The sequence below is a fragment of the Lonchura striata genome, chromosome 4, assembly GCF_050655825.1.
Source record: "Lonchura striata isolate lonStrDom1 chromosome 4, ASM5065582v1, whole genome shotgun sequence".
NCBI classification, from domain to species: domain Eukaryota; kingdom Metazoa; phylum Chordata; class Aves; order Passeriformes; family Estrildidae; genus Lonchura; species Lonchura striata.
In genome coordinates, this window is record NC_140706.1 from 19,169,063 (window position 1) to 19,195,015 (window position 25,953).

General features: G+C 36.0%; 1 protein-coding gene across 2 annotated transcripts in view; it reads left to right on the plus strand.

The window, feature by feature from the left end:
- LOC110484011 (uncharacterized) overlaps nucleotides 1-16,773 on the plus strand; it is a 163,220-nt gene extending 146,447 nt beyond the window's left edge. For both annotated transcript variants that reach the window (XM_085577765.1, XM_085577766.1), the window contains exon 5: nucleotides 15,386-16,773. In XM_085577765.1, coding sequence (XP_085433891.1) covers nucleotides 15,386-15,464 — 79 coding nt within the window. In that variant the 3' untranslated portion in view covers nucleotides 15,465-16,773. The remainder of the gene's footprint in view (nucleotides 1-15,385) is intronic.
- The last annotated feature ends 9,180 nt before the right edge of the window (nucleotides 16,774-25,953 follow it).

Below are 25,953 nucleotides of genomic sequence, written 5' to 3' on the forward strand. Positions count from 1 at the left end.
CTATAAGTTCATAAACTTTTAAAATACTATATGCTTGGATTTTATGCTAGAGTGTACCTTTCATTCTCTTGGCTGTGAAATACTGTGAAACCTCATTCAAACTATATTCTGTCTCTTAAACGGGTCCCTGAATGGAAAAACTTACATAACCATGCAAGTTGAATGCTACTGGTAGATAATAAAGCAACTTCTCATGAAATTAGTAGGCTGTGTTTTAGATCCATTCTTTGGACTCTTAGTCTCTTCCTACAACAATGTGGATCCCTTGCCTCCCATTGGCATATATATTCACCAGCTTGTGCTGAATTGATTTGGAAGAAAAAGAAACCCTTGTACATAAGCATGCTTTCTGAAGCCATTTGTCTGTGCTGAAGATTGAGATGGTCTTATGAAAACCCTTTATGCTTTAGTGCCTGTCATCTGCTCTAAAGGGTTTGGAAGAAGTGGAATTGCTTTCAAAATGATTTGTCATGGCATGGACTTTATGCTTCACTTTTACCCTTCATAATGAACTAGGAATGTATATTTATTACACATATGCAGGGGTAGTGAATCATCATGGGTGATGCAAAGCTGAATGTTTAATTAATGCCATGGATAAACCAGAGTAATATTATGCTCTTTACCTATTATTGTTGAAATATCAGTAGCTGCCAACATAAAAAGTCAATTATGTTTGTAATGGCTTGTACTGGTGAGAAATAAAGGCTGCTGGAGGTGGTATGCATTTCTTCTTTTTTTCTCTACTTTCTTTGCTCCTCTTGTGCTTGTCTTTTTTTTCCCCAATTTTGTTTACTATATATTCAATTCACTGATTCTTTATACAGAAGGAAAGTTGTAGTATTAGAAATAAACCACTACTTTCTTTCTTCTTCTTTCCCCCCTTCCTCTTCTTTGGGTTTCTTATGTGCCATTCATTTTCATAGGCTTTCTGGCTTGTTTTAAATGCAGTTAATAGAAGTTGCAGTGTGGGAAAATGAGACTATCAGGGAAAGCTAATGCTTCAAGCTATGACTATTGTAGCTTAAAAGCAATCTTCCTAAACACAAAGCTCAAGGAAAAAACTCCACAAATTTTCAGTGTATAAAAACTTAATTTTAGCTTGACTTGCTCATTGATTTATCAACAGTTTGGTTTATTATTCCAATATTGTTTAAGAGAATCTTATACTAAAAGTTAATATTCCTTGTGTTGTGTAGCATAGTGTCCACAGCATAAATAGAGAAATATTCATCCTGATTTAGGACAAGAATTTTGTAACTAAAAGATGTATTGGCAATAATGATTTGAACATTATTTTAGACTAAAAAAAATACTTTGAAATATTTATCTGTTGGAAGCTTCAAGGTATGAGATGGAGTAACTTTTCCTCATTTTATTTTGGTATTGTTTTCCCCTTGCCATAGGAGATGGATGGATGGATTCTAGTTTCCTGGTACCTCTGACAGTAGGGATGCAATATTAACTGAAACTACCTCATTAGCTTTACTTATCATGTGATAGATTTTTGGATGTTTAGGTCACCTCTAGGCACAAGGAGAACTGGTTTTAGCCACTCATGCCAGCACTGAATTGGTTGACTCAGAGGTTCCTTTCTGCCTCTTTCTCCTTTTCCCTTTAAATCATTTCACCTGTAAATGCCTATTTTATTTTTATTTAATAAAAACCTTGGGGTTTCTTGTTATTCCACTTTAAATTTAGACCTTTTCTGCTCAGAATCATAGGAATATGGCTCAGTTCTCTGAGTTGTAATTAGTGAGTTCAGTGCAATGAAGATAAATTAATTGAAACTGATGGAACTTGGGTTATCATCCGTGGCTTTTCAATATGAATTTTTCATGTTTTATTTTTCTGTGTGATTGTCTTGATCTCTAATGCCACAGACTTGCTGAGATATTTTGATACAGCTTAGTCTTTCCATATTTCCTCCAAAGTCATGTTCTTGTGTTTTCCTCCATATGCTTAATTAAAATAGCGAAATGCCTTCCTCTAGCTACTTAGTGACATTTGGTACAATGGAAAAAAAGAGAGTAAGCCTTTTAATTGGTAGTTCCATGTATGAAAACAAGCAATTAGTTTCTGACACATAAGATATGACAGAGAAATTTATTAAAACTTAGGCTAGAGCAAAGTTATGGAATCTTGTTATGGAATGTATAGAACCAAGAGCTCAGCATCATAATCTTGGTGCCTTGTTGCCACAAAACAAGAGGCTTGAGCCATCCTTGAAATGAAACAGAGAACTTAACTCACCTAGGAAATTAAAGTGTGTTATGTAAATAAGAATGTGATGGAGCAGTGACTAAAAACCCAGACTAAGCACAAAATCTGACCTAAGAACTTACTACTCAGAATATACATGTGCAGATGTGTTTCTATTTGTCCATCCTATGCTTCAGATTGGAAAACTTTATGTATTTGACTGAACTATGCTACTAAAATTCAATCCATGCTTTGTTTTAACTCTGCCATAGGAAAAGCTCAGTAGGACTCTTATTTGGCCACTATAAATTTTCCTCTTAAGGACTTGACTAACATGCACCTGTGTTGGGAAGGATGGATAAATATAATTATTCATAATGATACAGCCAGGATGAAAAAAATCCTCTGTACTGGCTGGACAATACCCTTAGCTACAGATAAGTCCAAAAGTCAAATGGACTGTTCTATCTCAACCCCCAAAATGTATGGTTCATCCTACACCTGTAATCCTCCCCTGAAACATCAAGTGCCTGTGACCCCATTGGCCCAAGCCTTGTTCCAGCCCACCTTGAAGCCCCTTGATAAGGGGTCTCCGAGGAGCCAGACACTCTCTTGGAACTTCCCCTCTCTTGGAACTTCCCCTCTTTTAGATCTTCCCCCTCACAGGACCTCCACCCTTTCCTAGAGCATCCTCTTGTCTCTCCCCTCCCCCATCCCCTCAAGCCTCGCCACGTGCTGTCTGGCAGCTCGAGGCAGGACCTTTCTCCATCCCTAATAAACCTGATATCCCAAGAGCAGCCTTCAGAGACCTCTCGTCTCCATTCACCCAAACCGTCCTGGAGCGCAGTGCTCCCTACACACCTGTTCTTACTTATGTTCTCTCTTTTGAATAGGGATAATAAGCAAACTTCAGACAGAATTTGGAGGTTAAACTAAATATCAAGGTGCAACTAAACAAGGTGAAACCTGGAATGTTCCAACACTGCAAAAACTAAAAACAAAAGGAATCACATATTGATGTTTTACTCTTCAACAGTAATTAACAAGTCTTAAACCAAGGGCCTCAAGAGTGTTTGTAGGGTCATTCACCATCAACCACACAAGGTGGAGATCTGAGACTTTTTTGTCTTTTTCCCCCTTAAAAAAAAAAAAAAGAAAAAGAAAATACTCATTTTTAGTGACCACATCATCATCACAAGACTCAAATAGAGTTTTAAGGAAAAATAAGATATAGTATTGGTAGATAAGTATAGTTCTCTCCACATGCTTTGATTTTCCAGCTTCTAAAAGCAAAGTGTGATTATAAAGTTTCTACTGCCAGGAGAGTCATCCAGAATAACTCTCACTGAATTTAAGTGAAATAAAATGTATGTTTTTTCTTTTTCTTTTATGTTGATTTTTAGGGGAACAAGGGGAAAATGCTGTATGTCCAAGGTTTGACAGGGATTTTTTCCAATCAGAGAGAAGCATACATTTATTTTGCTACTAGAATACAATTGCATTCCAGTAAATGCCAAAGTGACAAAACCCCAGGGTACTTTCCTACAGCCACATGGTTTATAGGTTAAACAGTCTCATGTTAGGTTAAATTCAAAGCTGGTGCAAAATATTCAGTGGGAAGGTTAAACAAAGGTCCTCAAAGTTATAACTATTGAGTCTAGTCAGTGATATAATGATTAATTAGATGTCACTCAAATAGTGATATGTCAATAACAGCTTGCTGGGCCCCAGTAACAGGTATCATTAAGTACAATTTTGTGTGAGCTCTAAACGCTCCTACTGTTACTACTTTTCTTAGTCAAGCTTAGAAACCCTTAACAATAGCAGAGCCGCTTGGCTTTTGCTCAAATTCGCACACATAACAAGATCATTCATTGTCACCAGTTCAAAGCCATCTAGAAGAGGCAGAAAAAGAGAAAGAGAAGTGATGCAGCTAAGCTAATAAATGAGGCTGTCCAGGGAAGTTTGGGAATAGGCTAGCCTCAATGGTTCCTTGTGGTTTCCTTGAAGGCCTGGGGAACTTCACCTGCTACAACTCTGTCTTGCCTCCTTTATGTTGTAGAAATCTTAAAAAAGCAGGAGCAATGTCCTTACAATGGAGGCAAGGTGTTGTAGGGGTATAACATTAGTCTTTGATTCTAGCCTGGAATGGCTTTTAGTTGCTTTCATTCAGTAAGATGAATGATGGACATAGAAAAGTTTCTGTGATTTCCTGTAAGTACTTCAGGCATGCTAATATAACTTATGAAATCTAATTTTATTTAATGTTCCTTATTAAATATATATTTTTGTCCAGCCAGAAGTAGGAAAGTCAAAGGCACAATTGAATTGTAACTAGATTTCTTAATTTCTGGTTGATTTTGGGGCTAGCATTGAGGAGCTGAAGCCACTTTAATTTCAGTAAGGTTTAAGTGCCTAACTGTATCTGTGAAGTGGGGTATTGGTATGTTTTCACTTTAAATATCTCAAGGAAAAACTAAGTTTCACTCTGGGATGAGAAGTGGATTATCTCTTCACAAAACAAGTTTAGAAACCCTATACAGGTGGAGGCAGTTAAAACACAGACTGTAAATTCCTGAAGCTGGAAACCTAAGGCTGCAAGATCCAAAATACCCTTTCTATTAAACCATTTGTCCTGGCTTTGCAGGGGTGTAATTGTCAAACCTTGCTGAATGCAAAATTACTTTTTCTCATTGGGAGCTCAGCCTGTTCTAGTTTAGTAATTCCTACTAATTTGTTTTAAATAAGATAACTCAATCAAATATATAATTTGAATAAGAGCATCTACAGATTTACACCTCTCTGTTTAACAATAGCTTTAAAGGTAGACACAAAAATGACTACATATATTCCTGCCTTTAAATGCATGTATCTGTCTTTGCAAAAATATTCCAATAATTGTTAAATGAATTAAAGATCTCAATTAGCTGTCTGTTTTGTCACACAATGTTTTCAATCATAATTTGTTCTACTGTTGCAGCTCAAGCATACACATTTTCTTTTACTTGTTCTTTAGTGCAAGTTTATACATATTACTCCAAAAGGATGGTTTTTGTGGAGAAAAAAAGCTAAGGGTATGATTAAAATTTGGCCTTTGTGGTTATCTGTACTTACCTAGAGGCTGTCTCTCAGTGCTGTAATACTTGGAGAAAATGATTTTCTGAATAAGCCTGAAACAAAATGGCTATACAAGAAGTATAATGAAGCAGTTGCAGTACTAGCAATAGCTAGTATTCTTTTGTTATGACACTTTGCTAGTTTTTGTTCTGTCTCCCAGCATTCTAATAAAAGAATTCCAAAAATCACCAAAACAATGTACTTCTGTAAGAGTTTTTGATTTCTCTTCCTCATGACATCCTGGATTACAATGACACTGGTAATCTGAAGTAAAATGTCTGACATGGAGGGTGATATTATAATTTAAAAGATATTACAAGTCAAATAAACTCCTTTCTTCAGTGTTGATCTCATGTAATCAGTTTTTCTGTCAAATAAAGTGTTCTCATATAATAATACTAGAATTCATGTCAATATCTCTGGAACCAAAAATCACGATATTTAAGATTATTCTCTAGAAATTAAATAATGCTAAAAGCTAAATATTGGATGTTGCAACTAAACACACTGCTCTACAGAATTAAGTTCCCAGGAAAACTACCTAAGAAAGTAAAAAAGTTTCTTCTGTTTTTGATAAAATTTATGATAAAAATAGGAAACTGCTGAATCTTCAGTCCTTTATTCTGGAAATTTATAAATAGCAATCCTATGTTCATACCTAAATAAGCATATATGGGATTTGGCTAACAGTTCTGACCTACCTGAACTATATAGTTTAGACCACTTTTTATTTCAATGGAAGTGTGATATTCACAGATAGTAAAAAAAACCTCCAGAAAAATTGTGAAAAGATCCTGAGTACTAAGAGTACAAGTACTTTTAGTGTCATAAGAGAGAGTGACAGGAAGAATATTGAGGAGTTTTGGTTTGTTTCTTCTCGCTTCTTAAATATTCTTTGAAGTTGCTAAGTATTTTTTCCTGCTTATTACACCATCATCTCGAGTGATTAATAGTTGTTAAGGTTCATGGAGGGAAAATATTGGATGTTAAAGGCTCCTTCATTTATCAGATAAAATCACAAGAACTAATGTCTGAATGTTAAAGTTAAATACATTCAGGTTAGAAATAAAGCGTCTTTACTATTGCCAGTAAAGAAAAAAAATTGAAATTATAGAGAGAAGTGGTGTATTCTTTGCCTCTTGGTATTTTCAGATCAGTCTTGTATGTTTATTTCTGAAAGGTATGACTCAGTCAAAGCCATTTATTACTGATGTGACTACAGGAGTAATTTGGTATATTGTTTAGCTTGAGATATGTGCAAAGGCAGACTAAATGCCTCAGTGATTCCTCTTGATCTTGAAGTATTTTATTAGACAAGTCTTTTCAAGTGGAATATAAATATTTTAAGAGTTGAGGTTTTATAGAAAACCATTTTATTTTCATTTTTGAAAGTATCAGCTTCTCCCCTGAGGCAACATTTTACCATAAACACATTGTACTGTGTGTTGATAATGGTCTCTGGTTTAAGTTTTTCCCTTTAAGTTTGGCTTCTATTAACCCTATGAAAAAATACATGGTTTGATTACATTCTATCTGCTTATAATGATCTTTAGATATTTATATTATATTTTTCAGGATCTTTTCACCTTTTGGATTACATGAATCTGAAACAGCTCTGAACCCCAAGCTGGGAGTGCTATGGAAGGAATCCAATATAGCATGATTTGTTTGGATCACTGCTTTAATGCAACTACAGAGGCACAAGGTTCACAAAATAGATGGAGAAAGCTTAAGTCTGTAGCTCAAGGCCATATAGACCATAGAGCTCCTTGAAAGGTGCCTTTTATTTCCTGAGAGCTCTCAATTTTTTTGTTTATGTTTCTACTGCATAATTTTTAGGGCCTTTGGAAAAAAGGGGCAGAATTTTTTTAGAGAATCACAGGGTGGCTGAGGTTGGAAGGGACCTCTAGAGACCACCTGGTCCAAAATGCTGCTTAAAGAAGTGTCATCTGAGCAGGTTGCTCAGGAACAGGTCTGAATGGGTTTTCAATATCTCCAGGGATGGAGAATATTTGAACTCACAACTCTCAATTTTCTAAGTCCACAAGGTGAGTTGGTCAGAAATATCTCTCTGAAAAATAATAGTAGTAACATTGTTGTTTCCAGTTTTCCAAATTCTTCTGTAGGCATCCCCAGCCATGCTTGTGAAGCCACTGTGGCTCCCTGGCCCCAGACACAAGTTACTCCCAGTCTGTGCACACAAGTCTGACATGATTGTGGCCACACAGACCCCCATGAAGAGTGGTGCCTGTACTGACACCCATAAATGCACACACACCCTTCACATAACCACAACTCTCACAGTCAGCCTTAACCTGTTCCTCCTCTCTGTGATCAGGAGACACAAAACTGCTCACTATCTGTTTACATGAAACTGGTTTTGTCATGTTTCCTCTATTTTTCCATGTTTGTTCCTCCCAGTTCACCTTGGTTACCCTCTCTCTCCATCTTTGGTCCTTACATTAAGTATAACATAAAAAAAAAATTGAACATTCCCACAATTAACTTGACACATCCCTTAACAATTTTTACTCAATCCATGAATACCCTTCACCACTCTATTTTGTGATAAATCCTGTTCCCTTGAAGGCAATAATCTCCTTTTAGTCTGAAGGCTTCTAAGAGAGAGTTTCTGCTGCTGACTCATCTCAGTGGGATTCACACCAGGGACAATAATTTTCTCTTGATAGCTTTAGAGACAGCTGATTCAGTGTGCTCTAATTTTCGCTGATTAGGTTTTCACTGATTGTGTTACTATGGGTCTTCCACTCATGACTGTTCCTTAGATCCTTGCTGGGTCTGTCTTTTCAATTTACTTATCCTTTCATCACAGACTCTACAGACAGCTAGCTCTTAAATGAAGCAAATGCAGAACTTTTAAAGAACTAAAAGAAATTTTCAGGTTTTTCTCTCAACAGCTTGCTTTACCTATTTGAGGAAGAAGTTACCCAGTTTGGAAACTGAAATAATAATATATCCTTAGCTTTTCATGCAAACCATAGGAAGGACAGTATAGGGAGTTCAGCTGCTTTCAGGTTTTCTCTAATCTGTACCAGAGAAGCAACATCTAATATTAAATTCATGTCTCTGTGTTCAGTAATGCTGGATTTATGCACTCAATTCCCTGATGGTCTCAAGTTGATCAGATAGAGCACAGTTGCATTTGTGTTCACAAAGACCACCTCATAGTGCCTTATGCAGGCTTTCTGCAGCAGTGGAATGGCTGATATGTGATCTGGAATAATGTCTATATGGAAAAAAAGTTAGCTTTTCAAAATTTTTCAGTCCTTTGAACAGACAAAGTGAATTTTTCAAAGCTTTGTCTCGTACAACTGACTTATTTTACTCCCATCTTTGGTACCTTTATACTTAATATCAGATTGACTCTTTCATGGAACCGTAGTGCAAGCTGTAGCTCTGGAGAGTGAAAGTATGTGGGTATAAGAAGTAGCTGCTCTTAGGGAGTGTGAGAAACTATAAAAACTGGAATATTAAAAGTAAGAAATTTTAATTTTAAGAGAAAAAAACGCACCTCACCGTCTTTCCATCAATTCTCAGGAAAAGTTTTCCTCGATCTCTCACTCAATATTTAGTGCCACATGGGCTGCAGATAAATAATTCCTTCATTTCAAAGTAATAGGATGCTAAGCAGGACTTATAAAGGTGGTTTATGTTGCTCTTTAACCATTGAGTTGCTTCTTACTCTTTTTGGTTAAACACATGTCAACAAATTTATTGATTAATTAATCATTATGTCATTAATCATTAATTTCTAGTGCTCTTCATGATAATGGCTCCTTAAACTGGATGCATTTATTCATTATGGGTTGTGGCTTCTGAAATGCCCCCTCTTTGACTTTTATATTTGACATTCGTAAAAAATGACACAAGGTTACTACTTATCCTGGACCTTCTACTTGGAAAATATAGTAACCTGAGGTAATTAATTTTAGTTGCTATCTGTTAATAATGAAAATATTCATAAGTAAGTTTCAGTGGTTGAGTGGCTGAAATTAGCAAAATTTTTAAAGTTAGAAGATGCTGATTAAGGGATAATAGGATGCCTCTTCATTCCTTGCTCTTTTGAAATTCATCTAATTTCACAGACTTCAGACCCATTGCAATTGCTCTTGGATAGTTTGATGTTTTGTGAAATTAGTAGTTAGATCACAGGACTGAAACACATATTGGGATCTTCAGTGTCTATGAAACTTGTGTCCTAATTGTTGTGTTACACTGTGATGCTAATATATTTTGCTCACCAGTTTAGCAGAGTTTAAGGTATTGAAAAATGACTTATCTTCACTTCTATTATATAATATAAACTGCTTCAATATGATGAAATTTGAAGGATCCCTTTAGTGCTTCAAATCATTCTCTTTGTTAAGCAAGCAAGTACCTTATAGATGCTCGATGTAAAGTCTTCATTAAAAGGATAAGCTGTGATAGCATATATGCTCATAGTTAAAGGAAAAAGACTTTGTAGTTGGTGTAGCACATGCATTAAAAAGTCCATACAAGTTAAAAGAAAGTGATTATGGTTTTAAAGCCTAGGCAACTTTAATTTGTTTCCTTATTATCACCATTAAGAGTGTGCACTACTGTTTTTATGGGGAGGCAGACCCCTGTTTTCTCTAAAGCCTTTCCCTGGTCTGATGTATGTAGCAGAATACTGTGTATATTCTTAATATTAGAAAAATACTGCAGGAAAAAAGGCCACTTTCTCAGTCATGCCTTTCAGAAATGAATTCTTTCTTTGCTTCAGAACTCCTATGAGATCCTGTAAAAGGTATCTCCAAAGACTCATAACTCAGTCATGTGAATGAGGTTCACTGAGGATTCTGAAGCTGCATTCCTGGCATAAAGACATTTGGTTACCTGTTATCAGCATCACCAGCACGTTGGTACACTAGGTGAAAGTATGGTTTCACTTTATCTACTGTGTGCATCCTCTGTGTTTCTGTTCTGCAACTAAGTTTTGCAATTCAAAGAAGTCTTCTGAATTTTTTTTCAACAGATTTTATCACTGTTGCCCCTCTTGAACTGCATGGAACATCCTTAAAGTTTATTTACAAAGCATCTTTATTGGATGCTTGTTGCAGATGGGAAACTGAAGGTCGTGTCTCCTTTGTACTTAACCTTTTGTGACTCTTGGCAAATTAACACTTGAAGGAGAGCCCTATTTTAGCTGATTGATTTGTCCTTTTCTTGTGTTATCTTTGTGTGGCTTTGAGACTTCTTTTCCTGCTTGGGTAAAAAAACCCTCACTTTGATGGTAGTCAAAAATTATCTATTTACTGGCTGGTGTTACAATGCAGTATAGACCAGGAAATATTATAAAGTTATAACAGAAAAACTTTAAAACATCCTTAACAAAATTAGGAAAACTTGCAAATGTCTTACATTTTGAATCAGAAGGCCTATTAGCTGCCCAATGTGGGAACATTTTAGCAGATCTGAATGTCTGCAGTAGCTATAGTAAAACATAGTTCTGAAATGACTGACACCTGATTTGCATATCTTATGAAGATTCCTCCAACTAGTTCATGGTAAAAACTAATTGAGTTTTTCCAAGGCTTCACATTTTTGGCTATTTCATGAAAAGTCCAGGTTAAAACAACCCTACTTAAGGATGTGGAAACTTAAGAGTCATAAGTGGCAAATGTTTGGAAATTTTCATTTTGGTGAGTTTGTATGTGAAAAGGTGATTAGAGTTATCAGAAAGAAACTCCAGGCAGTACAGAGACAGTTTTTCAGAAAAAAACCCTAAAATTTATGATAGGACTTTGTACCAAAATTACTAAGAGATTTATAAGTTATAGGATCACTTTTCCACTATTATATAAATTACAAAAAAATAAAACAGCCTCATATTAAAGGAATGAGTATTTCTAAATTTAATTATTCGTATTAAAATGAAAAGGAAGTATGCAATTCTTTTTGAGTGTATTGTATAGCTGTTATTAAAGTATTATTTTTAAAGGATTATTACATACCTTGTCTGATGTGCTCATTTCTCTTATAGAACTGTAGCTGATGACTGAAGTACTAAATTTGTTGTCATTGAGGAAAAAAATTCAAAGAAAGCATAATGTTCTTCTGCAGGGAGCATGAAGAAGTCTAGCTGTCTGTGTTACCATAACATATTTTTATGAATTTATTTGTGTGGAATTAATAAATAGATTTTTATTTAAAGTGCATCTCAACAGAAATAATGGTCTACTAAAAAAAAGTTTAACAGTTAAACAATTAGCATTATAATAAAATTATTTATAATTATACTATCCTCATACTTTTGAAAGAAATTTGTTCTTATCAAATTTTATTTATTTTCAAAATTACCATTATAATTTTTTAAATAACCTTTTAGAAATTTTTTATTACAATTTGAACAAAGGAACAGAGCTAAACTATTCATATTTGAATGGCTAGCAACTATATTCTCCACTGATACATAAATACCTATTTTTTCCTCTCTAAAATGAAATTTGAACATATAAATACCAGAAATGAATGACTGCAAATATTCAAGCTTATAGTACTTGTGCACAGGGCAAGTACTACGAGTAGTTTATTGGATTCTTCTGCCAATAACAGACATATATCTCATATCATGCTATACAATTAATTTGTAATCCTTTTTTATAATTGGTCACTTTTCAACATGGACATTGCTAAAATTGCAGCTCCAAGTAATTCTGGTAGTCTGATAGTCCCTCCTGTCTGCCCTGGGTACAGGAGAATGATAACATTCTGCTGTTTGACCTCTGCATCTATCAGGGATGCACAGGACAGTGCTACTGCATGCTGGCATACCAACAGAAGGGACACAGTAGTAAAAAGTGCCCTTACACTATTGTTTGGAGTGCTGTAAAGCTTTCAGTGAACTGTTTTAAGTCAGTGCAAAAGGCAGCTACTGAAATTTGGAAGTGACATCATCTTGTCTGTGCATTGTACATTTTTTGTTCCTCCTCCAATCTATTTAAAAACAGCAGGGATTTTGGCTTGTAGCTATGGGTTCTCAGCTGGCTCCCCTTGGAGCAGGCATTTCCCTGATATACTTACTGGCTTCCTTTCTAATTTTTGTATGTGTAGCCATATACACATAAAGATTGTATGTAAATGTTTGCAGGGTTCTGCTGGGGTTGCCTGGTCCTGTTTCAGCCTTTCAAATCCTTTGCAGTGGTGATACCCTGAAGGATGGCAGCATAATAAGCATGCAGATATTTGAGTCAGACTCCCTCTCTGAAAGATGGGTTATGACAATTACTGTAGGAAAGGAGGTTGCCAGAGCAGCCTTGCTGATAAGATTAGTGGGGGTGCTGATACTGGCTATGTTAGCATTACACACCTTCACAGGGTCTGTTATAGTAACACTGCAATTCACTTTTACACAGAAAAGCATGAAAAGAAATAAAACCAGCTGATCAGTCTATTTCTCTATTTATATACTTCACCTCATATTTAATGGTAAGAATATAAAAGAAACATAAAAAATGCTTTATCTAGGAAACAGTTGATACATATTTGTCAAGTCCTCACATCCAAATTACAAACTAAAGGATCCTTTTAGTTTCTATGTGACACACAAGCTATAGATTTCAAAGCTTACCACTGTTGCAAGGCTGCAAAAGAGGCAAGTTTGTACTGAGAGTAAAATATATCTTATAGAGGTGGTGGTCATGTCAGGTTTTGATCTCTTTGTATGCCAAGAGCTTTCTCAGTCTGAGACACTTAGACATCTATTTACCACTAACTCCAAGTGATATTCAGGGCCAATTAGGAGCCCTGACCAACTTGTGTACAGAGCATGCTGAAACCATGGCAATGAGTTTCACACAGAACATGATGTGATGTCTGCTTTTTAGTGTCAGATATCCTTTTCTAAGCTTTAAGTTAGAAATCAAAATTCCCTAGATGCTCACAGATCTGGATGTAAATGGATAGAGTCCTTTAGGCTTCATTCTCAAAGTGGTCAAATGTGGTACAAGTTGTGTTATTCTTACAGTTCCAAAAATTAAAGGAAATTATATCTTGCAGCTGCATATGTGAAGAGTCCGTATTCTTAGTAAAGCCTTTATCTTGTGCTATACATCCCACAAAATAATCTATGAGCTTCACCCACAATTAACTTAATGTGTTGTCAAATTCATAAATTTTGAAGAAAGTTTCAGTGAAGAAAGTGTCTCTCAAGTTTCCAGAGCTCTTCTAGAAGTGACTTTGCATAAATAAGGTTAAAACAAAAATAGACTTTCATTGTTCTAGTAGAACAGCCCAAAAATCCCAAAATTCTGGTTAAGAATTTTTGTCAAAAGACTAGCAGTAGCATTCATATTGACGTTATGAAAATTTCCCTAATCACTTTAGTTTAAACTACCAACTCCACATGAAACAACTTGATTTGATGTGCAGCCAATATTATTGCAAATTGTCATAACAGCTGACTTAAAATGAATGAAACCCAAGCCAGAGTTGTCTTACCAGACTGAGTAAGCCTGATGCACAAAATCAATTCAAAATGAGAGTTCCACAGGTCAAGACATATCTAAACATGAGCAAAAACTGACTGGCAAAATAGGCTAATTTTTAATGTACATGATTTTGGCAAAATAATTATCTAGAGAATCGAGTTTTAACCCAAATTTTTATTGCTCAAGCTTTGGGGATTAAGTGCAGGCAAACTAGCATTACTGGAATCTTCAGTCTTATAAGTAATAAAATATCACAAACACAGCATTCTGGGAAGGAAAGACCACCTTTTGCATGAGGTTTTTCTTTGTGCTGTCCCAATTCAATTTACTGTTTACTGTTGCTTAATTTTAGGAAACTTCATTCTGAAAAAAAGTTAATTTTGAAATCCTTTGTGTCTATAGGCATATTAACTGGTAGTACAGATGCTAGGGTTATTTTTTTTTCCCTTTTCTTTGATACAGTAGTGCTGAAATTGTCTTCCTTTCTGGAAAGAAAGTTAATCCTTTGTGTGAAACAACAATAGCAAATAGAAAGACAGGTAATTATCTCCAAAAACATGAACTGATTTGTTTGAAACTGAACATCTATGGACTAAGCTATATCAAATTTAGACAGTGCTTCTAAAAATTGTGGATGTATAGTAAATCACTAGCCTGAGGGCACACAAAGCCTGAAAGAACAAAAGCAATGTCCCATTTTACCTGTAACAATCTGCTATAAATGATTTTGTGAGTTGCAGCAGTATTTTGGATTGCAGGAAGAATAAGTAGTGCTTGGCATACCTTATGTGCAGTGCAGAATTCTTTATCAGTTGCTTTAATAGGAAAGAAGGTAATCCTTTGTGAAAAGACTCTCACTTGGGAAAGTGAAATGGTTAAAAATGTTACAAAGTGGATGATTATTCTTAATTTTTGGATTACTGTAATGTGGCAGCTCTGTTATCTAGCAAATCCATATGCAAAAGACAACTGACCAGAATATTAAATATAACCTCTAACTAGATAAGAGAAGCCCTCAGCTCTGTAGATGTTTTTTTTTTTTTTTTACAACTACTAGAGCTAAAACAGATCTTAATTAGTGAACAAAAAGATTTCTCAGGGTTTTCTGGAGAATTGTAATAGAATGTGAATTCAAAGAGGATTAAGCTCAAATTCTGCAAATGGTTTTAGGAGTAAGAACAACATATCCTGAAATTTCACCTTCTCCTAAATTTAGCTGTCTGTGTGAACTAGGAATTCACAGCTTCAAATTGGATGAAGGCACACTATCTTTGGGGTGCCGAGAAACTATTGGCATTTTTCCTCTAATGTATGGTGCAAAGCAGCAGGGAGCAGCTGGCCAGGGCAGAGGGCAGAGGGCAGAGGGCAGAGGTGGTGTGTGCCCAGAACCTCCCCAGATGGAGGAGCCCCACTCTGCTGTCGCCTTGCAAAGGGCTGAGCTCGCAGGCATAAAGCTATGGTGATACCAGCTGGGGGACAGACTCTCCACCTTGGGCATTAGTCACTAGGCACAGCAGAGAAACAGGATCTAGTGCAAATCTTGGAATGCAGCTTCTTTGTATTCTGACTGAAGGTTTTCTTCTCTGTATTTGCAGAAATCCTGAATCATCCTCTGCAACACATCACTGCATTTGCACAAGGACGCTGGCTGGACCCAACAGGCTGGTGGGCTGAAACACTTTTGGCTGCAGAGAAGGGATTAAACTTGGACTCCATTAAGTGACTGTAGCTGGAAGATATGACTTTGGGCTGAATGGCTTTAAGTAGTTTACAGGAGACCTTGTGGTAGTGATAAACCTTGTGTAGTCATTTCTATTCTAAGGTTTAAAACTGGAGGCATGTTAAACAGATGCCAAGAAGAAGAGAAAATTAATCTTTAGCTATTGATTAAAGTTTCTGCAGACCTGAAAAGAACTGTAAAAGTAAATAAATGTTTTTTATTAAACCTTTGTCCTGTTAAATGACAGGAATCTACATTCAGCTAGCATAGTGTGATTTACTCTTATGGTAACAAGAAAACTTCAGGCAGAAACTAATTTTCCGCATCCACTGAACCTGCATTCATGTGAAAAAATCTAATGATTGTAATAGAACTACCTGTAGGAGTAAATTTTATTGTATAGTATGAAATGTCCAAGGTTTAACATATGCAATGTAATATTCAGGTGCGATGGAATACCAGCTTATCCTATGAGATGTTGTCTGCCTTCTCAGTAGTTACACTGGAGCTTGCAAAGAATGCAAGTTTTTGTAGTTTTCAACCTCTGTGTGCTCAGTTCACAAAAGAACTAAAGGCTACAACTCTTTTCTTCTGTAGTTTTTGAAGTAGTGCCAAGTACATTCAGATGTGCATTAAGGAAATTTGAATACAGTTTTAAAATATTTGCTTTACTATTTGGTTAAAAAGAAGTGAGCTTGGATTCCTCTCCCCCCACCCCCCAGCCCTGATCCCCCAGGATTCTACCTCTAGCTATGTAGAGATATCTGTTATACTTTGCATGAAGTTACTTAGTGCTTACTTGATCACTTCCTATAGTTCTGCTGTGATGGCAGTAATCTTCAGTATGGAGGAAGTCTTTATTGCTATTTTCCATGCATTTACATCTTAAGGCAGCAGCTTTATTGATTTCATCAGACTTGAATGTTAATGCTGACTGTAAGCCAAATCCTGCCTGTCTCACGTGCATACTGTTTTAGAGAACTTTATGGATGTAACAGAATTTGTCCCTTTCTAGTTTTAAAACTTTTGCAGTGTTATACATCTATTTATTTATCTTTGTTGTATTTCAAATATGCATGATATTGACTCAGGTGACTATACCAAATACAGGGTCATTGCTGTACAAATTAGATGGGGATAACTCAGACAGTAGACTTCTCTCTTGAAAGCCAGCCATTTTTGCCTTGGATTTATATGCACTTCCTATATGAGACATTGAAAGTGCCACAGAATAAAACATGTAACTGGTGTAATGTTTAACAATTATTTGTGTAACACAATATTTATGCATCTTTATAATTATTTTTTTATTATCTGTAAGAGGAATTTGTATGCAGAAAGCATTTTTGCTAACCATATGCTCTGTGCACTTGCTGAAGCCAGGTATGGTTAGTGTTGCTGAATCTCCTGTCCTGTTAGAGGTGAACATGCATTCCTAGTGAGCATATGCATTCACAGATCATGTTTTTATATTTAGACATGTCCAGCTACACAGATCAAAATATAACACTCAGCACCGAAAAAATCCCAGCACAGGTGACCTCATCCTCTTTTCCCTCTTGCCTGATAAGGATGAAGGTGCATTAATGGGAAAAAATATACATTTGCAAGGTGGGTCCCTCCATCAGCAAGGCTCAGACACTCGGTCTGTGCAATAGCTTCCTCTGGATCCCAGACTCTCTAGTTTCTGGCAGTTGAGTACACAACTTCCAAGGCTGGTACCAGTCCCCAGGTCCTCCCTCTGCACACACAGATGCAGAGACACACAGATACCTGCACTGTGGATCCCTTCAGTAGCCAGTCTTAGACACTCAGTCTCCCTAGTGACTGGTTTGTGCATCAGATTATTACACGCACAAACTGTCTTCTTCTCTCTCTCAGCTGGTCTCTGGACCCCGTTGTCTCTAGTAATCAGCCTTGACCACTGGGTCCCTCCAGTAGCTGTCTCCTCCCAGAGCTACACACTCAGGTGCACCCCAAACTTGAGTCCACTCCTACACCTGTCTGACTTGTTCAGCCTGGCATTCGCTGGGGTTTGCATGGTGACACACAATCACTCACAGTGTGTGCACTCTGCAATGTGTCTGCAATTACTGGCACCACAGACACATAGTCCCTTTGACCCACATTCTGACTCTAGCTGCTAGCACTCAAGGTCCTCCCCACCCCAAGAACACACAGGTCCCTCACCAAGGTGAAGAAGTAGAAAAGGGATTAAATAAGACAGGGGTGATGGTTACAGGCCATGGCCAGGCAGGCAAACAGAGGAACTGGAATATGGACATATTAGTATGACGACTCTTCACATGTGATAATCCTTTTTATCACCTTATTAATCTATTTTCCCATGCTTATTCCATCAAACACTTCCTTTCCCCTCTTTTGGCTCCTGTCTTAAATTTTTCATGATAAGTCTTATGCAATGTCAAGAAATTCCTCCTCTTTGTCCCATCACAAAATCCTGCACCTCCCTCAGTCTGAGGGGTTTTGTCCCCAGCTTCACCGGGGTGATGCTCCCCTAGAACTGTCCATGTTGAGACAGGGAGCAGGTGATGAGGTTACTGAGCTTCCCCTGCCTGACCCAATGCCTCACACATCTGTGTGTGGGCAGAAAAGCCTTTTTTCCACATAACCTAACACATATGTAAAAGTGAACTTGCATCCTTATCAGATTGCCTTTGAATGTAACAGAAGCTTATTTCAAACAGAAGAACATGAGAGAGATGAATAAAAAAGCCAGAGGAGACTGTATACAACAATTTCTAGCAACAATACATGTCAGTGGTTGATCTGCAACACTCCTGCGTCCCTACACCTCTTAGCAACAACAGCACTCTTGGCACAGCTGACAGACCTGTGACCACAGTAGTGCTAGTGGATACCACTATAATTCACAGGTAGTGTTCATGGGATATAATCTGCTCTGACACTATACTGTGTAGTGCATATTCCCTGTTCAGGAAAATGCCAGTTGCATTCCCTTCTATATAAAAATTTCAGCATCTCTATTTCTCCATGTAGGAAGCTGAAATTCAGTTTTCAGCTAAAAGGTAGGAATAATTACTTAAAATTACAGATCTCTCTAGTCACAGTCCTTGCTAAAAATCATCCGTGGTGAAATGGAATGAGCTATTTGAGAAACAGTAAATATTTTATGCTGTGTATCTGCTCAGCTTTACACATAGAACCCCTTGGTGCCTACAAATAGCTAAACTAGGAACATTGTTATCTACCAAATTTTAAAAATTTCAAGATTATAAAATTATCAGCTAAGAGAACAAAAACAGTCTATAGGTTGCATCTTTTATGCAGTCCCTCTGGAAAAATTTTCAAATTGCTTTTGATATAAATCTGGCTAGAGGATTTATAGGAAAGAACAAACAGGAAGGAATACTGTTTAGACTTTGAACTTGGTGATATTTTTCTGAAAAGTGGCAATAAAATCATGATGACATCTCATAAAAAGAATAAGAGGAAGCAGAAAACCCCAGTGTTTTTAAATCTAGGTCTTTTGGCTCCAAAGGACTGTTTTGTATGAGGCAAAGACAATGTTGATTCATAAGGACTATAGATTATTTGAGGAGAATTTTGGATCTTCTGGTGGGCAAGACCACAGTCTTCTGACTTAATGTTAAGGCCACCTTATATGTTTTTAAATAGTAGTGTACTTCCAAATTTTCAGGCAATAATAGTTCTTTATGATACTTTTATATTGTTACAGCAAATAGCTGAGAAAAGGACAATGACTTAAACTTTCCCAAATTGTCTTTTTTAAGGCTTCATGATATGCTGTATCCAGGATTGCTAGAATTTTTGGGTGTTTTGTTGAGGTAGAATACACTTGACAGCTGGTTTATTCAACAAGTCTGATACTAGAACATCTCATACAACTTGAAGGGACCAATCTAAAACTCCTGAATTTCAGATCTGGCACCTCAAATTACAGCTGCTGAAATCAGGCTGAGAAATTCCTATGTATTCATATATATATATCCTTCCATATTCTTCCTGGTCTTCTATGGTCTATCAGTGACTGAGCAGACAGTTCTAGAGGCTAGAATAAGCATCACATTTTCAACCAGATCTTCTTTATATACACGGGACACATGGGGTTATGTCCTATTTCAGTGAGTGGGATAATAGATGGGAGTAGTTGTCTCTTTGCCACTGTTTCTATAAGTTACATACTTCTCTGTTTTAGAGGCACTTAATCTTTGACCAGTTATCTAAACAAGTGTTATTCTAGGGATTTTACATGAAGCAGCAACTCAGTTCTGAGGTTAATCCTGCAATCAATTGCAGTCGTTACAAGTTTTGGTTGCAAAGGAAGTTTTGTTAACACACAAACCAGAAGTCCAGCAGAAGATACTAAATTGGGAGCTCTAACTGTGCACTTTGTAACAGTGCAAGTTGAAATGAATGTTTGATGCTTTATAATATAGATGTGGTGACGGTGTTTCATCCAGGGACCAGGTTAAAGCCAGTCTGAAGGGACCTCACAGACCATGCAGGGTGTTGATGCCGGGTCACATCACCACCTGGTTTTGATTTACTGGTCTTCCTCTGTTTTCAGTATTTAAAACAATGCTTGTTTTACATTATTACTCTTTGACTGTTATTTTTCTTCATAAAAACTGCAAAAAGCTGTTTTTCTCCCAGAGTATGAACATGGATGTGAAGATGCTGAAAGCAAAGCACCGTGTCTTTGATCTCTCCTGACCTAATCTGCAGCTCCTTTGACAGTTACGGAGATAAGGGACAATCTTTGATGAATTTGTTGCTGTCTCACTGAGATAGAAAGTCAATCCAATTCTCCATTTCTCAACTCTGTGTGATAACAATTAGTGCCAATGTCTTGTCAACTGTATGCTCATGCAGGCTTTTCATATGGCAGTCAGAATATATTGAATTAAAACTATATAACAAGAAAGTAGATAAAAACTGGGTCAATATTTTAGGGTCAAGTACTTTATGATTCAGTGTCAAACAAAGCCCAAAGGTGAATATTAAATTATTGTTTTCCTTAAGAATATGGAAGTGCTCTATTTGAATGTTATATGAAGGTCATGCCGACCTAGCAACATTTTAAATAATCATAAAAAAATACTCTTGGATATTAAAATGTAGAGTAGAGTACGTATTTTGAAGCTATATTACTGGATACATGTGACATACAGTTAACCTATTGAACACTATATATAAGCCCATTCACACAGAAGATGAATACTGCAGAATGCAGCTCTTTAAGTTTGCTGCAAAGGTATGATGAGATTCAGGGATCTTATTTTAAGGTGAAACGAGATAAATTCAAGGTTAAAAAGGAAAATATATATTTCTGAAAGTAAAAGTAATTAATCTTTAAAATATCTTATCTAGGGAAGCTGTGGATTTTCACTGCCTAAAAAGTTTAAATAAATCCAGTATCTAACAAAAGAGATATTCTAGCTAAAAACAGAGATATGAGTTTATATGGATTATTGTGGAGTATTTCTATGGTGTGTGAGTATCAGAGGCTAGACTGGATGATTGTCATGGTTCCTAGGACTCAAAGAATATCAGCTTGTCTTCTATTAATTTAACCAAGATTTGTGTTCTAAAAAAAAGAGAAGAAAAAAGAATTTATCACTTTTTGTCTTAGTAGACAAGGATTAAGAGTGATAGATGTTCACTTTCAAGTTAGAGTTCTTTTTGTAGTCAAATGTTCTGTGTTAACAAAGTTTGGCAGTGACAGGTTGCTATTCTGAATTCATTAACAAATAATTGGAGGGTTCCTCTGATGTGAATAAAAGTTTCAAGTTTCTATAATACTTTGAATTAATGAACAAACTGTAACTGATTATTTGGTTTGTTCTGCTGAGGTGGGTGAGTAACAACTTTAACAAATGTCAGAAGTCTTGCTATAATGCAGGAGATAATAAGTAATTTTTACAATAATATAATTACTATTATTATGTGTTTAAATTACAGTATTATCATTTATTCATTCATTCTGCAATAGTACTAAAGTTACTCAGGTTAAAATGGGTTAATTATATTAGGCTCTTGTTATGATGAAAAGCCAAAAATATTTCTGAGCAATTTGTTACTGGACAATTCTGATTTTAAAATCAGATCACATACTGAGGAACAATAACAAAACGTTGTTTTAAAATAATAAATTGAAAATTATTTATTATTATTTAAAATTTTAAAATTTTATAGTCAGACTACATACAGAAGAACAACAACTAAATAACCAAATAAGGGAAGGGAATATATAAGGTAATACTTTCCTCATACAAACAGTGTGTATGCATATAAAATATAGCATTTGTATACAGGTCATACATATGTAAACTTTCTGCTTATTTTGTTTTAAAGAAGCATAGAAAAGTCCTTAACATTCCATTGAAAAATTCCAAAATATTCAAAACAAATGGGAAGAACCAAATTTCTTTGGTTCTTCACTAATTTCTCTGATTACGGTAGAAAAAAACTCCCACAACTCTCAGGAGATTTCTTAGCAAAGGACAGTCTAGAGAATAGTCAACAGATTTGAACATTTGAAAGTATTGTACAATAATTGAAAGACAGGAAGAGAAGCACACAGACAGAAATGTTTACCTTAGATTTGTGAGAAATGGAAATTAAAATATTCAGACTATGTAAACATGAAAAACATTTTTGAATTTTACTTATTTTCAGTTTGCTAACATAAAAATTGAGACATTCTGCAACAAGTGCACGAATATTTAATGTTTGACTAGTAGATATATATTGCTACTGGCTTTAGGCAGAGGCTAACATTTGAGAAAAAGATTTTAAGCTGTAGGAATGTCTTTGACAAAGACAGTGTTTGATACAGTCTTATGTAGTTTATCAGAGCACTGATATTATAGCCAGTAGAGGTCAATACTATACATTTTATTGAGGATTGTTTGCAAGCATAGTTAAGCAATAGAAATCATCAAATATAATTCCCATTGAGTTTTAGGATAGTAATGCATAAATTATTCAGGGATTTATAATTTTTTTCACGACTGCTTAGTTATATCAAAAAAGTGTAATTGCTGGGTAAACTCAAAGCAAATTTTGACAGTTGCCAAAGGCAGGATCTCAGAAGGATTTTAAGTTCTTGAAGTGGAAGAGCAGCATATTTTGAAGTCTTAGTCTAAACCTGTGAGGTCCAGAGCTCCCACAGAGCTCTTTCTTATATTTGACAGGTCTGTAATCTGTAAGCACTTCAGTTCCTGACCTTAAAGTTGTCCAGATGCTTAAATCACTGTTACTGCAGTTGTCAGAAGTATCTCAATCCTGGTAGTTCAGTAATTCAGCCCGAACTTAGGGATCCAGAAACTAGGCACCTACTGCCTTCCTCCTTTGAGGGGTATGATCTGCTAAGCTTCCTCAGACTTACAGGTTACTGAGCATGCAGTGATAGTGGCTGCTTCCTTTTAAAGCATACCTAGAGAATAAATCTCCCTTTTCACTTAGAGATTTGGTTATTTTAATATGACAGTGTGAATCCTGGTTCATTTCCTCCTGTACTGAAGAAAAAAATATCTTACTAATACTTATCTCTTTAGACTCACCAACTTGTTTGAGACTTTATGAACTTCAGTGCATATTTTTGTGAACAAAAATGCTTTCCACCAAACTTATGTGTCCATGATGAATTCCTAAATGGAAGGAGCTAGGGAAAAAAAAAAAGCACAAAACAAGCTGACATGTAATTCATACAGCTTTTCTGAAGGAGAGGAGTTTTGTATGTTTTATTCAATGGTGACATGATGCCAGATAAATGTGGGTGAGTCACTAGGACTGTAATGCATTCAGCAATGAGTTTGAACTCAGGTGGGAAACTGCTGAATTTGTGAACTTGTGTAAAATACTACAAAGTTCCATGCTGTCAGAAGACTGCCAGGCTTCTAGCAAAACTTTTATCTGAGAAAAAAAAGGACTTAAAAGGAAATCCTGGAACTGCAGGGTGAGTCTGACTTCCGTTCCTTGCAAAATGATGATCTACAAAATGGAATAACATTTTGATGCAGCACAGGTGTCATCTCATTGTGTTAGGTGCCAGGAAACATGGAGTTCTGGAAGAGTATGAGTAAGCTAGTGGGTAAAGGAGAGGCAGAACACCTAATGAGTATGAATTTGGAAATGAAAACACTTGAGAAGCTTCTATTTCAAGGCCGTGTAAGAAATTTATTTGCTATTACTGTGGAGAAAAACTAGCGGCTTAATAGGATGGCAAGATGAAGGGTAGACCACAGATTAATTTTAGATCTCTTTTCAGGGGGAAGATGAGTATGGATTCCCATAGGTCAGTGATGTATGCATTTTTATTCAATATTTTCACAAATAACCTTGAGACAGGGAATGTATAATTAAATATTCAAGTTTGCTGATATTACTGAGGTCTTTCAGGCAGTTAAATACGGCATGGATGGTGAGAAACCCCATAAGAAGATCAGTAAACTCAAGTATTGAGTAAAGAAATACAAGATGATAATTCATGTGAGTAAATACGAGGTAATAGAGTGTTAATCATAGTTTAAAAATGGTGAACTTGAAAGTAGAAGTTAAAATTCAGGAAGAATATTTTGGGCTCTCTGGCAGTTTTCTGAAATCATCAAGTCAGTGTGCACTTTATTCTCAAGAACAAACAAAATATTTGGCATCATCGGGAAAGATGAGACTAAATAATTAGAGACTAAAACAGAAACAAGCATTTTTTTTTTCTGAAAAACATTGATGCACTTGATACAGTGCTTTTCCTTGCATCTAAAAAAGGCTGTAATGTATCAAAAATGATGCAGAGAAATCAACTTCTCATGATTATGGGAATGAAACATTGTCTCATATTATAAAATTGAAGTTGTCATAGAATCATAGAATGATTTGCATTGGAAAGGACCTTAAAGATCATTTTGTTTCAATTCCACTGAAATGTTCAGAGACTCTTTCCACTAGGCAGGTCCTATCTAAGCTGGCCTTGAACACTTCCAGGGATGGGACATTCCCATTTTTCACTTTCTTCTCAGGGCTGCTCTCAATCAATTTTCCAGCCTACATTTCTGTTTGGAATTTCCCCAGTGCAAGTGCAGAAATTTGCACAGCCCCACCTCCCAGGCATGTCAAGGTCCATCTGGGTGGCATCTCTTCCCCCAGGGTATTGACTGCACCACACAGACTGGTGCCATTGGCAAACTGGCTGAACCTTTCCATTTTGGGAAAAGCCTGAAGAAGATGATAAATACTGGCAAAGTTATGAAGAGAGTAGTTAAGGCTGCTATTCATCAGATCCCCCAGTACCTGAATAAACTCACTGAAACTATCAGGATGAGAGTTTAAGAGAGGTAAAAGAAAGTACTGCCTTATAGAGTGATTAGTGAGTTAATGACATGTGTTGCCACAGGTGGTTGTGGAGGTAAATAATAACAAGCAGGTTCAAAAATGGATTAATCAAGATCCTGGGTAACATGCTGTTAATTGGACAGTGAAATCAGAGATGTGCTCCCTGCAGTTCCTTCTGTGAATAATTTCTTCTGAGAAGATAAGGGTAGCGGATGGCGGATAGTGGAAGGACTTGTGTGTGATTGCTAAATTGTGGCTCCTACTTTTGCAGAGAAAATGCTGAGCGGTGTTCCTGTTCAGCAAGCTTCCACAGGATGATGATACCAGTGGCTCACCAAGGTTAATATGATGAGTCCAGTGGGAAACGGTAATGAGGGATCATGGGAACCTGCATTACTTTATTCTCCACAATTAATGGCAAATCATAGTTGTAGGATAATTTGAGGTAAATGCAACTATATAAATCATGAGAGATTTTTATTAAAAAAAATAGGCTAAATTTAAGTTATAAGGAGATACACATCCAGCTGATCCACTCTCCAATGTTTTCACACTTGAAGAAAATAGTATGAGGTAGATTGTTTAACTATAATGTAATTTTGCTACACGTTTAATTGGTGGGGGGAAGACAGTTTTAATGAAAATTCTTTGTATTTCTACTTATCTTTTTCTGGGAGGATGTATTTCTATTGATTTTAAAGGAAAAATTCAGATTTGTTAGGATAACTCCATCTGTCTTCTGAAGTCCCACCTATTGTTAACATCAAGAACTTAGAGATCTCTGTAATGTTTCTGCTTTTTCTTCCTAATTATTTCCATATGAAACTCTTGTCTCTTGTAGATTTTATCCAGATCCTCTTCTTACCTTAATTTAAAGTCTGGGATTTTTTGACATACCTATTCTCTTATGACTCATCAATTTTTTAAAGCATTAAATTCAAATTATATATATATATATTTATATATATAAAACACATTTGTCTCTATAAATTCTTCTAACAGACTCCAAAATAAATGAAAGTGCTAAAAAGAAAAACTGAATAGAAGGAATGAAGGTACATTTTTGATATAACAGTGTGAAACAATTTCATTTTTATGTCACAA